The sequence below is a fragment of the Podarcis bocagei genome (assembly GCF_964188305.1).
Source record: "Podarcis bocagei genome assembly, chromosome: 10".
NCBI lineage: Eukaryota > Metazoa > Chordata > Lepidosauria > Squamata > Lacertidae > Podarcis > Podarcis bocagei.
The window spans coordinates 32,644,915-32,658,686 of NC_138135.1; the positions used below are offsets into that span (position 1 = coordinate 32,644,915).

The following is a 13,772-nucleotide window of genomic DNA, read 5'->3' on the forward strand; positions in this document are numbered from 1 at the left end:
ATGCAGTTACTCAGGTTTGCCCAACCCCAACCCCCCAGCACAGATCACATTGTATGTCCATCAGGAGCATGACAAGTAAAGTTTGGCCTGACATGGCGATGTGGTGATGGAGGAAGTGTTATCGGCTGAGTGTTTGCTTGAGGAACTTGAGGAAGCAATAATGGTGCGTGGAGCCATGAAGTCTGCCAAAGGAGAAGCCAAAGATAAAGCAGGACTGAAACATAAACTTCACACATGGCCTAAGGTTGCTGGACTACAATTCCCATCATTCCCATTTGATTGACTGTACTGGATGGGACCCATGGGAGTTAGACTCCAGCAATGAGCAGAGAACCACAAGTTCCCCATCCTGACTTAAGATATGCCTCCATAACTTGTAATCCACCAAGCCAAACTGCCTACCTATGACGCACTGTGGCCTACAGGTGCTACAGAAAGATACCTTGTACAAAGTCAGTCCATAGGCTCATCTAGTTTAGTACTTTCGGTGCAAATTGGCAGCAGTTCTTCAGGGTTACAGACAGGGGTCTCTCTCAACCTTTTTGAATTCTCTCTTCTTTTTTTCACAGCCCTTATTGCCTGCTTGCATTTCTTTAGCTAAACCATGTTCTGTTTTTGTTTCTCCTCATTCGGATGAGACTTCAATTTTCTGAAGGAAGCCTTTTTGTCACTAATAACTCTGCTTTTAAACCACACTGGTATCCTCTTAGACTTTTCGTAGTATGTTTTCTGATTTGTGGTATAAATTCTTAGGTGAGCTTCTATTATTGTGGTTTTGAATAACCCCCAAGCAGAGATTTGACCCATTTCACTTTCCCTTACAACTCCCTTTTTAGCAACTCCCATGCTTGTGAGAGGCTTCCTCTTTTGACGTCAAAAATTATTGTGTTGGACTTTATTGGCAACTGGCAATATTAACTTGTCGCCAGGTAGGCCAGGGGTTCAGGACACTTACACTGAAACAAATTCGGCATTTTAATGCCATTTGTTCTGAATCTTTTACAACCCAGAATTCACTGGATGATCCTGGGTTCTAACATGTGGGACAGAATAGATAAGAATTCTAGAATTGACAGTTTTACTTATAAAAACCATGTGTTTCCCCTTCTTCATTTTTTTAAAGTCTATCCCAGGTTCAGGAACATCTAGTTATGACATTGTAAAGAGTACACACACATTGACAGTTTAATGGCTCCTTTTTGGAGCTTGGTAAGGGTTCCTTGACCCCCATTTAAAATTGGGAACTGTTTTAAATTCCCCTTCAGTTTCCTAGTTTAGGTGTGTGTGTGTGTGTGTGTGTGTGTGTGTGTGTGTGTGTGTGTGTGTGACTGCCCACATGGTTCCAGCACTTTCAAGAGGCTCTGTGGTTGTGTGTCATACTCCTTCATACTCATTTGTGCTCCTGGAAAAGCTGTAGGGGTGGGAGGAGGAATACATGTGCAGGCTGCAAAACAGGGGGAAGGTATATGAGTCCTAATAATGGACTCACCCTAGGAGGCAGCTCAGAAGGGAACTTTGGCTGTCACAGTCAGACTCTATTGTGTTGCCATGACGCCAGTGTGGCTTAACTCATTTCATGGAGCCAGTAGCACATCTCTTATTTACGAGACCCAAGTCATGATGACCACGGGCACCTCAGTTAAAGCTACCAAGCTTGACTGGCCCTGTTCTAGAAGGTTCTACCTATTTAGTCAGTCATAGTAAATGCCTGGAAGTAAGGCCTAGTGCTAGCATTCCAAATGAGATTTATTTCCCCATCTTTGGGTGGTGGGGAGGAGGGCGATATTAATGCACATATGTGAATGTGTGTGCATGCCAATAGGCAAGCAAACGTGAAGCAGACAGTGAGAGACTGGGAGAACTCATGTTCAGGTTTCCCCTGAGCTAAGAGTAAAGTGGGTGACGCACCCATCCTATCTGAAGGTTCGGTTCACTGGTGCGATAATACATGTGAAGGAGTGGGGGGAGGGGTCCTGGCAAGTCCCTCACACTCTGGAACATCCCATTTCCCTTCCATAGACAAGTTGAAGGGCAAACGTCTGAAGCGAAGAGCCTCAGCGAGTGCAGGAGGCTGCTTGTTAAGGAACCTCATGTTCCTGTGGGGGGCTCCATGCGCAGTTTAGAGCCCTGGTCATGTCTCCACAAGAATAGGAGGGAAGCTTCCAGTTTGATAACCTTGCCCTTTAACACTGTTGCAGGAATTTATGTATAGGTTGGGGGGGGGTTGCCCCTCCAGCAGATATCATGCACATGCAGCCCACTACCAAAATCAGCACAATCGCTTTTGTGACTTTTGTGATTTGTCCCCACAAAACACTTCATCACAGTTTCTTCCTATCTATTCAAAGGGCATTTGCAGCACAATACCAAATGTAACAATTTACTGATAAATGTATCTATGTACTGGCTGAAAGGGAAAACTTCAGAAATTCATATAGACATGTGAGCTCAGCTACTCAGCAGCCCCTCTGCCTGAGTGATAATCCCTGACATCCTGATACCTGAGTGCCAGACAGGTAGCCATTCCAGCGGCGTAGCGTGAGTTGTCAGCACCCGGGGCAACGCAAGTAATTTGCGCCCCCTAACCCGGGGCAAGGCACGTAATTTGCGCCCCCCCTAACCCCTAACCTGCGAGTTGCCGCTGGCGCTGCCGCCCAAACGACGCCGCTTGCCCGGAGGAGGAGGGGGGCAGAGAGGCGAGGAAAATGCAACGGCCCAGCAGCTGCAACAGCAGCGGCGGAGGCGGGGCTGTGAGGAGGGGCTGCCTGGCGCGTCCTCCGCGGCGAGCGCTGAGAGCCGCTGCCTGCCGGGCGCCTTAAGCCGGGACGCGCGCACAGCTCGTCGGTTCCGCGAGACATGCAGCTCTGCTACAGCCTGCGCCCGAGGCTCTTCGGCGACTCCGGAGGCAGCGAGCGCGCCCCCCCCCAGATGTTGCGCCCGGTGCGGCTTGCCCCCCTGGCACCCCCCACGCTATGCCACTGAGCCATTCCAGAAATAACAAACCCAGATAAAGGCAAAAGGGTGTGATTAACTTGGCTGGGAAACAGGGAAATGTAAATATCTTTTTTGTTACACTTGATGGGTGTTTGGTGGAGGGCAAGGAGAACCATGGGGCAGGGTCCACAATGCTCAGATTACTGCCACCAGACCTCCCCTTTTATGATATAATTGTGATGTATGAGTGATGTAGTTTGGGGTGGTGTTAACATGGGGATTAGCAGCTAATAAAAGTTTTGGGGCTCTTTTGTTCGAGGCTTCCATCTTGTTCCACCTTGTGGCAGGTGGGAGTCCTGTCGCGACAGTCTTCAATAAAGACCAAGCCTACTGGCTGCTGTTTTGCTCTGGTATTCCTGGTGTCCTTGTCCAAGGGAGCCCTCAGATTTCTCCATTAACAACTTGGAAGAGGGCTGTAAAAGACAGAAAAGGACACACTTCAGCAAGGTGGCAGCTGCACTGTGGACAAGCCATGGCAGTGACCATCCTGAAACAAAGGCTCACTGAGGAGAAACTCACAAGTGAAACTGCTGAATAGAAACTTAGCAAAAGGGTCTGCTCTTTAAATTTTGGTCGGAATAGAAACAATGGATTCCACTATAGGTGTTAATTTATTTCAGCTACAATAAGACAATTTTGTTCTCACCAATTACTGCTGCTGTGGTAATTTTCCAATATTTTTATTCTAACAGAATTGCCAGAGGCTGTGTACTTTCTGCATTCCATTGCCATTTAACTCTTTTACATTTGGTTACATTTCCCCGCTTTGCATGTGTGTGTCTGACAACCGAGGTTCATGCTCCATGCACCTGGGCTCTAGTCAGTGAAAATTGATGCTATTATAAAAAAAGTTGCCAGTTTATAAGGTGCCTCAAAACTCTTTTATGTCCCCAAAGCGACAAGGCGGAAAGGCCTGGCAGAAATACTTCCTGACAACAAAAACTGGAACATAGTGAAGGAAAGCCTGTTAAAACGAAGAAAGCAACCTGTGACCCTGGTCCTACAAATCTCTTTGCAGACTAAATAGGTCTGCAAAACAACACTGAGGGTTTGGCGACGCTACTTTGCGTTGGGGCCCTGAGTAAGAAATACATTTTCTAATGGGCCTTTCCCCCTAATCTTTGGAATCTGGAGCAATTCACATTAATTTCCCCCTCAAGCGGGCAAAGGGGTGTCTGCTCCTCTTAACTGTCTTTTCCTCTTTAACGACATTCTAGGTTGTAACTTGAGAAGTTGGAAGGATGCAGGAGAAAGTTTAACTCGGCCTAGTTGCCCCCGCCTCCTTCTCCACCCTCAGTACAAACACCATCCACGCCACGTCACCCAGTGCCTGTGCTGGGACTGCAAAGCTTTGGCTGTGATGTTCTTCCACTTCTCTGTCAGAGAGAGCAGAACGACTTAGGAGGAGAGCCAGCGAACCAAAGACTTCCCTACAGACAAAGTGATCAGTAGGGAAAAGCATAAGTGCACCAAAAGTTCAAATTCGAAGCTCATTGCGGAAGCCTGGTGAAGACAAAGATAGGCAGTCTGAGTGTAATCCTTCCAAGAGAGGGAAAGGCTTAGCAGAATACTCAGTTGGAACAGAAAGGAATCATTTGGCTGTTGAAGAAAAAGGAAGAGAAACACCCTTTGTCCAAGCGAGGAACCAGAAAGCATCTACTAAGAAAAGCGAAGAGGCCTGCTGTAGTGCCACAATCCTTATCGGGATATTAAACTAACTGGTTTTCCTTCAGGACTCTCTGGGACATTCTTTGGCCAGCATGAACATATTTCGGATCCTGGGTGATGTCTCTCACCTATTAGCCATGATCATGTTGCTGGGGAAGATCTGGAGATCAAAGTCATGCGCTGGTAAGTTCTTGTTCTCCTTCCTTCTTCATCCCGTTGACAAGGTGCTGGTGCAGAAACAATGCAGAAGGAAAAGAAGGGGGCAAAGCTTCTGGGAGTTACTTGTCACCAGAGCACAAACTGTGCCCCAGAGACTGAGGATTTGGGTTTGGCCTCAGCCTGCGTGGGTCACACATCTGTCCTAAGGTGTGTTCACATTATTACTTTCAAGCACAGTGAATTTGTTCTCCCACCCCTGCATTTCACAACTCTTTCCCCTCTAGCTGTTCACATCAGCACAACTTCATTAGTGTCAGATTTGTTGGTGTACACACCAGGGAGCACGGATGGGGCACCCTATGCAAAGGTGCTCACACATTTGCTAGAGATAAATTAGGAATGGCTTAAGGACTCAAATTGGATTGAGTAATAGCACACCCAACGGTAGTATTTTGCAAGGAAGTATGGAATGCATATGCATTTTGGGGAACTGCTGTGTGAGCACAGATTTAAAAAACAGCACTGGAAACACTGTGAGTGCACAGTAAGTGGGAGTGTGACCACTCGCCTAAGAAGCTGGATGTTTTAAGTCTTTCCCAGTAGTTTTGTAGGACAATGCAGCATAAATGAATTAACATGGAATATTGATAGGAAATAAGAGAACCAGCTATTAAAGCAAATAGCACTTGATAACTCACTGAGGTCAACACTTTCCCCATGTCTCATGCTAGACACCTGTCCATTGTATTGACAGGCAACCCTGCCCAGATGAGGTCATTTCAATGTCACGTAGAGATGCTCCTACAATATCTCTTTATGCAATTTTCAGTCACCATTGTTTTCTGCAAATTTTGAGATTTGTAGCCACTTGTGTGGGTTCCTTCTGGGCCTTTTCGCCAACTAAAACACGTTTCGTAAACCTGAGCAAACTAAATGCCTTGGGGTGTGTGTTTGTGAATAAGACAGGAATCCTTCCGCATTTCAGACAGAATATTTCCCCAGGGCAGAAGGGTGGGGGTGGGGGCTGGGAAGCACAATACAGCCGGGGAAACCTCTGCCAAGGATTTAAGTAAACTGGTAAAGAACAAAGGAACCTAATCGACAGGGAACAGAGAAATGAATTGCCCAGGACAATGACTAGTCCTTTCTCTCCCACACAGCACTCTTAAGTAAGTCTGCAATCCTATGGATCTTTACTTCGAGGTAAGCATAGGACACTTTTGAAGAAACATATATAGGACTGTGCTGTGCGGAACTGAAAATGTGAAACAGCACTGCATGAAATGCAGAAAAACCAAAAGTGCCGTTTAGGAAGTGCATTTATGAACCCTCACCCATGTCTCCTATATATCTAATCTCCCAAGTTTTGGTGTTAAAAAGCAACCACAACAAATGGTCTTAATATACACTGCTTGTTCTCAATTTAATCTTGATTGTGAACTACAGCGGGCCTTTTAGTCTTCTTCCCAACCACCTCAAAGCCTGACTGTGTTCATGGAGAAAGCTTTTGAGTCCCAGAGTGTATGCTGCTAACTCCTTTTACTTTCTTGATTTCCCCTCTCCCCACTCCTCTTCTGCAGCAATATTTCCATGGCCTCTTGTTAAAATTTCTCCTTCTATTCCTAGTTTCCTCCTTTCAAGCCCTTCCCATTCCATTAAACTCCCCCTCCCCCTTACGCTCTTTGTGGGCGGAATCAAGATTCGTTTAGAAGGAGTGGTGTTGTGATGTGGCAGTTGAAGTGGTATAGGCATATCACAGTCCCTGGTGTGGTGTATGTGTCCATCGACATATATCCTGGGCTATGGAGACTGTTTAAGTTTGTAGCAGGAGGAGGAATGAACTTGTGGAATCGAGTTTCGTTCTGTACGTTCAGCATAATTTCTGTGCGCCCTGCCTTTTTGCACTATCCCGTTGAGGCTGAAAAACAAGACATATAGGAGCATCACTGTAAAAGGAAACTGCAGGGCCACGTCTTGCGTTGCAGATTAAACAATGAGGCAGAAATACTTGTCTTTGGTCTCTTTCACCTGAAGATGCCTATGACTCTTAAATGTTTGCAACTGCCCACAACATTTATCCAATAAGCAGCATAATTTTACTTTCTCATTTTACTGCCTCGAAAGAAATAATGATAGAGTGGAAAACTTTTATTGAGTAGAGGGGAATTAACTGTGCACAGTTGAAAACGCTGGCAGCATTAAGATAAATTCAACAGTTTAATATTTGAGTGATTTAAGGTGGGAGAACTGACTTAAAATGGTTATAGTAAAATATGCAGGAAGGATAGACAACTAAAATGAACCATGGAAGGGGAAGGAGGGAAGTCATTGATTATATGATATTGTGCAAAATGTTTATTTTGAGATGTTAAACTATTCAAGAAAAGAAAATAATTATATTGTGTTGCAAAAAACAATGAAGAGTCTTCAGCACCTGAAAACAGGGATGGGCAGCCTTTTTTCTACTAAAGTCCACCTTACCTCAGGACCCTTTAAGCCGGCATCCTTTTCATTGGATATTCATGCTGATTTGTGTTCATGATGGTATTGGGGCATTTATACGCAGCTCTACTTTGAATACTGTTTGTGTCTTCCAAAGTTTTGGGGTGGACATAATACTTCGTTTCCAATCAGTGCATCACCCATACATAGACAGCTTCACACCATGGCAGTTGTGTCTGGCTTTCGTTGTACTATAGTACAAGATGGCAATAATGCCACCAACCTGTAAACCAACGATGACTCCCTAATCTACTTTTCTAGCTTTGATCTTCCAATCTGTTTAATCTCGTTTCTCTGCATTCGGGAACTTGTTGCACTCTCAACACAGAAGAGGCTGCCCCAGTGAATATTGCCATTTGAACTGTTCAAGGTCGATCAGTATGGGAAGTGTTGAGGGCAGCAAAATGTTTGAGCAAGGATTGAGAATGGTCTCTTAGTTTGGCAAGATACATTGATGGGAGCAGTTTGAATAAATCCCCCCCAAAAAAAAAATGGGGGGGGGGGAGAGAACAGCCATGCTGGCCTGAATTGCAAACACCCCTACCTCAAGTGACATGCCACGTGTGTAACATGGAAAAACCAAGCACTTACAATTGCACACCATGCAATATTTGTCTTTTTGGCTGGGTGGGAAGAAGGTGATCTAGAAACATGGGATATTGACATCAGTCCCTTGTCATTGTCAGAGGACTTCTTGTTGAGCTTTAGGCTTTCAGCACCTTTCTCCCTTTGCAGAAGTGGGAGACCTTTAAGGATGGTCTGCCCTCAGAGGTTGATGGATCCAAGTGGTTTCCATATGGCCTGTGTGTGTGTGTGTGTGTGTGTGTGTGTGTGTGTGTGTGTGGCTGTTATGACTGGTGCTCCTGTTAAATATCTGGATGGCTTGGGCCATTGACACAATTGCTCCCAAGTGCTTCGTGGAGCCTATTTGGCTCCGTGGTATACTACTGAAAATAGGGCAAAGAAGCAATCTGGGAGATGACTTGAACACAAGTGGAGGGAAACGCCAGACAAATACAACTGAACCCTGGTGAGCATGCATTTTTTTAGCTTACTCAGTGGCAGAGAAGGCAGGAAAGAAGACATACTTGCTACCTCCACTTCAACCTCACTATGCTATCTGGCAGAGCTTTTCTAGTTACTGTGGGGCCTTTTGCAGAATGGCCCCAAAGAGGTGGTAGAACCTATGGTAGCTCACTGCGACTTATTTGCCAAGCATTTTGAGGATAAAATTGCTTGCCTCTGTCGGCACCTTAACTCTGCTGCTATAGCAGCATCTTGAGAGATGCCCAGAAAACATTCCTCTTTATCCAGACCTTTGGCCATTAAGTAATCTATCGCTTGTTAAAGGTGTGGGAGGGGACTGTTGTTATGATTATTTTATCATTATGCTGTGCATTGTGGCTTTTATTGTACTGCGCAAATTATGTTCTTAATGTCATACACTGCCCGAGGATCTTTGGCTAAGGGGTGGTATATAAATTTAATAAATAATAATAATAGTGTGTTCACTAGCGGCGCTAGGGCTGAGAGGGTTAGTAGCAGCAGTCTGTGAATCTTGCTCTGGCTTCCTCACTTTCCTACCTGCTCCCCCCCCCCTTCCCACTTTGCTGCCTTTCTTTGAGCTCTACGTAAGGGAGTATCGTAGAAAAAAAATCTACAAACAAAATCCAGATGGTAGCCATGTTTGTCTCTTACAGAAAAAAGAGGCTTGTGGCATCTTAAACGCTAACAGGCTTCTTGTGGCCTCCAGCTGTACAATAAATCTGTTAGTTTTCAAAGTGCCATAAGGATCTTTTTGTGTTTCCATGAGCAAAAACTGCTGCCACCTGGGGATCAATTACCTTTCTCCTGCACTGCCCCCTACACCCCCTTGTTTTCTTCCATTACCATTTATTTTCTACACTCACTTTGTAATATTTGCCTGAAATTTCCAGACAGTATACTGTAGGTCAACTTGTCTTTCAGAAGAGAGAGGCAACACTGCTCACATTCACACCACACATTTAAAGCACATGGCCTCCCCCAAAGAATCCTGGGAACTGTAGTCTACCCCTATAATTGTTAACATCCTTAACAAACCACTGTGTTTATGCTGATTTTCTGTGTTGGGCATCAATACAATGATGGTGTGTGGGTTATCTTTCTTCCCACCCTGGATCCTGGGAAGACATCCACAGGCTCTCCAGTTCACTTGGCAGTGGAGCTGGCTTGAGTGTTGAAGCTGAAACAGCACCCTTTCATTCTCTGACTGTGCCTCTTCACTTGGCAGAAGGGTGATCGTCTCCAGGCTGTGTTTGTGCTGCCAGAGGATTCAAGTCCGCCTCTGTGGGGAGCTCTGAAGTTTGTGGCTTGTGGTGCTAGTTGCTACCTTCCTTACCCAACTAAGAACTTTGCTTGTTTATTATGCCAGTGCCAAAGGCCCAGGCACTTCTCCCGGCTTGTTTATTTTCCTTCATCATCTGCTCATTTAATTTCTTTTTGGCCTGCAGGTATCTCAGGAAAGAGCCAGATCCTTTTTGCACTTGTCTTCACAAGCCGTTACCTTGACCTGGTCACGAACTTCATCTCCATCTATAATACTGTCATGAAGGTAAGGGCAAGAGTTCAAGTGCCCTCCATCTAGTCAGTCTGAGATAGGAACAATTCTGGTATGTTCAGACCCTGATTTATAACTTTAAAAAAGGGCCATTTTCAGTGGAGGTAGAGGGTTTTCTATTAACATTTTACTGAAAGAATTTCAATTACAGAGGTAGAGGGTTTTCTATTAACATATTACTGAAAGAATTTCAATTACAGTGGTACCTCGGTTTAAGAACTTAATTCGTTCTGGAGGACTGTTCTTAACCTAAAGCACCACTTTAGCTAATGGGGCCTCCTGCTGCTGCCGCGCCACCGGAGCACGATTTCTGTTCTTATCCTGAAGCAAAGTTCTTAACCTGAGGTAATATTTCTGGGTTAGCAGAGTCTGTAACCTGAAGCGTATGTAACCTGAAGTGTATGTAACCCGAGGTACCACTGTATAAAGAAATAAAGTGATACAATCACTCGGCATCTTGCTTCATTGAGATTGAACAAGGCAGTCCATTCCCATCCCAAAGCCACAATGAACTTGTTTACGAACGCAGGGCTACAGTGCTCAGGGCTCTAATAGAATAGTGCCAGTGCACACTAGGTTTTTGTTGTACTGGGGAGAGAAAGCAGACTGTGTCAGAGAAAGATGACATTTTAAATATGTGCAGTGCAGCGCAGCCTCTTCCCTGTTCCCCCATTGTTTAATCTAGAGCAGAGTGGTAATGACCCAGTGAGTCTGATTGGAACAAGGTGCACCAATTCTGAGGCTTGTAAAGCCACTCTTACAGCAGGTTAAGCAAGGGTGGCTAGGGAAGAACAAGAGATGTAGTTAATGGGCTTCCTATGTGTGTGTATGTGTACATGCATAAAAAAATACATGCAGTATCATCTTAAGAGTGCATTAAAGGTGCCAAACCAGAGTACCTTAGGCGAAATATAAGGTAATGACAACAAATTGAATCTTGTCTGCAATCAGCCAAAGAACAGCCAGCAAACACTTAGGTTAGGGGATTCTAGCAGACACGGCTCTAAAAGTTTGAGCAGACCAATCCTCAAAAGATTTGCACTATGAGAAAGTAAGTTGATTTTTGTATTCCTCTGCAGGTTGTTTTCTTAAGTTGTGCCTACTTTACAGTGTACCTGATCTATGGGAAATTCCGGAAAACCTTTGATAGTGAGAATGACTCTTTCCGCCTTGAATTCCTTTTAGTTCCAGTTACAGGCCTGTCATTTTTAGAAAACCACAGTTTCACCCCATTAGAGGTAAGAAAGCCATTCATATTAAGTGGAAGAAGTTAGTAATTGCATCAAGTTTCCTTGAACCTTTGGTGTCTGGAACTGAACTTTCTTTTGCCCAATGAAAGGTAAAGGTGGCCCAAAATAAAACTGTCATGTTTTTCTCTGGACTAATTCATGTATTACTAACATTTAACTTGGACTTCCCTTTATTCTTCCCTTAAGATTCTCTGGACTTTCTCAATTTACCTGGAATCAGTGGCTATCCTTCCACAACTTTTCATGATTAGCAAAACAGGTGAAGCTGAAACTATCACGACACACTACCTTTTCTTCTTGGGCCTCTATCGTGCTCTCTACCTTGCAAACTGGATCTGGCGCTACCACACAGAGAACTTCTACGATCAAATTGCTGTGGTGTCTGGAGTAGTACAGACCATCTTCTACTGCGACTTTTTTTACCTCTATGTCACGAAAGGTAAGGGTCACAGAATGTTGGCTAGTCAGTGGCTGAAACTGACCACAATTGTGGCAGAGATCAGGCAGGTCAGCTATAGCTCTGCTCTCCCCACACACCCCTTTCCACAGAACCTGTTGGCTTTGTTTCTTTTCCACCCAGAACATTTAACAGCGGTCGTCTGAAAGACCACCTGGTCCTGTACAGATGGGCAAGAGCACTTAGGTCATATAGGAAAATTCTGATTGCGGTACTGCTGCTTGCAGAGTATCATGGGACAGTGATCTGAAAATTGGCATTAAAAAATGTAGCTTTGCACATTCTCCAATGGGAGGGCCCCCAGCAGTAAAAAAAACTCTCAGAATTAAGCAACAGTATATGCCATTTGTAAAGCAGCAGTATATAGCCATCAGCTACTTTCCAAAATCTTGTAAAGATTTCCTCCCTGACCCATAAGAGAGGGCTATTTTATGTGCTTGAAGACTCTGAATGCTTTTATTCTGCTTTCTGTGTCTTGAGTTACTTTTTTAAAATACTATTTTTATATTGTATACTGCTCAAGAGATTTTCAGAACGTTGAGTGGTTGATCAATGCTTTTAAATAAATAAATTACATGAAATATTAAACACTTAAACCCAACTCAAAAGCTACCAAGCCTATAAGACAATTTCTACATTGCTATATGAGTAGCGTGCTCTGCACATTAAAAGCAGTGCGAGGAAGCCTCTTGAGGGTGGGGAGTCATCTCAGATTACAAATACTGGAAACTATGCAGAACACTCCACAAATTATTGAGTATTTTAGCATAGGACTCTTAATTATCTTTCAGCCTGTTATTAACTACGTCCCGTGTTCTGAAATTCTAAGGCACTGTGACCGTAACATGTGCAGGGTTTCTTGCTGCTATTAGAAACAAAGATTTGTACAGAGGTGACAAGAGTTTATGGAATCTTCTCATCCTAAAGGGGTTGCCTACAAAACGCTTATTGCTATGTTGGGGGGTTTTGTAAATCGCGAGCTAAAAGCACCATTAAAAATGGCAGCATGAATGCATTTGGTAGAGGCAAGGTGGCATTCCTTTCTGTCAGAACAAACAGTTTAAGTCTTAATTCATTTTTCCCATTTAGTATTAAAAGGCAAGAAGCTGAGCCTCCCAATGCCTATCTGAAGACACACCCAAGCGAAGCAAGTTCCTGAAGACCCTGCTCCAGGACTGGATGGTGTCCTCTTCCGCTTTTTCCCCACATGGCTCAGCTCGCATTCAGAGAACTTACCTGCTTCTCTACACTGTGACTAGCAGACTGTGCCTGAGAGATTTGAGGTCCAGGTGGCTAACACTTTAGGCTTAACACTTTCTAATTTAGTGTTGGAACAGTATCTACGTTTTCTTTTGTATGGGGATGTTTGTTGGTGTTTGAACTATAACAAATAAAATAGTGTGATGTATCTTTTGGTATACTTTTCTCACAATTATCTCTATTTCTCTCTCAAATATGACTGTCAAATCTCTTTTCCAGGCTACACATTCCCAACCTACTTAACCATTCCTCAAAAGGCTCTGCTTCCAGACCCTTGATAATCTTGGATACCCTCCTCTGCACACATTCAGCTTGTCAACAACCCTTTTACATTGTGGAACCCAGAGGTGGACTCCAGGTGGGGCCTGACCAAGGCAAGGTAGAGCGGAACTATTACTTCCCTTGATCTGAACACTATACTTCTGCTGATGCAGCCTAGAATAGCATTGACCTTTTTGGCTGCTGCATCACACTGTTGACCCATGTCAAGCTTATGGTCCACTAAGACCCCAAGACCTTTTTCACATGTACTAGTAAGCCAGGTGTCCCCCATCTTCTATTTGTGCAGCTTGTTCTTCCTGCCTAAGTGCAGAATCTTATTTGTCCCTCTTGAAATTCATTTTGTTAGTTTGGGCCCAGTTCTCCAATCTGTTACGATCATCTTGAATCCAAATTTTGTCTTCAGTAGTAGCATTAGCTGTCCCTCCCAGTTTGGTCCATCCAGGTCAGTTATAAAGACCTTGAGCAACAATGTGGACCCAGGAGAGAACCCTGTGGCACCCCACTTGTTTTTTCCACAACGCTGAGGAACCAATAGTGAGGACCCTTTGGGTTCAGCCAGTCAATCAGCTACAAATCCAATGAAGCCTACTATGGACATTAA

General features: G+C 44.3%; 1 protein-coding gene across 1 annotated transcript; it reads left to right on the plus strand.

Annotated features, from left to right (window-relative positions):
* Positions 1–1,561: 1,561 nt before the first annotated feature.
* On the plus strand, positions 1,562–13,037 carry KDELR3 (KDEL endoplasmic reticulum protein retention receptor 3). The gene is made up of 6 exons (XM_081211059.1): positions 1,562–1,676; positions 4,212–4,845; positions 9,816–9,916; positions 11,002–11,160; positions 11,359–11,611; positions 12,719–13,037. Exons 2-6 carry the CDS (start codon positions 4,755–4,757, stop codon positions 12,757–12,759), a joined length of 645 nt encoding a protein of 214 aa, XP_081067185.1. The 5' UTR covers positions 1,562–1,676; positions 4,212–4,754; the 3' UTR covers positions 12,760–13,037.
* Positions 13,038–13,772: the final 735 nt, after the last annotated feature.

Bases quoted from the DNA above. Each gene is read 5' to 3' on its own strand.
- KDELR3 (XM_081211059.1), top strand. From the start codon at position 4,755: ATGAACATATTTCGGATCCTGGGTGATGTCTCTCACCTATTAGCCATG. The intron at 11,161-11,358 runs GTAAGAAAGCCA...TCTTCCCTTAAG, and splicing joins ACAGTTTCACCCCATTAGAG to ATTCTCTGGACTTTCTCAAT. The intron at 11,612-12,718 runs GTAAGGGTCACA...TTTCCCATTTAG, and splicing joins TTACCTCTATGTCACGAAAG to TATTAAAAGGCAAGAAGCTG.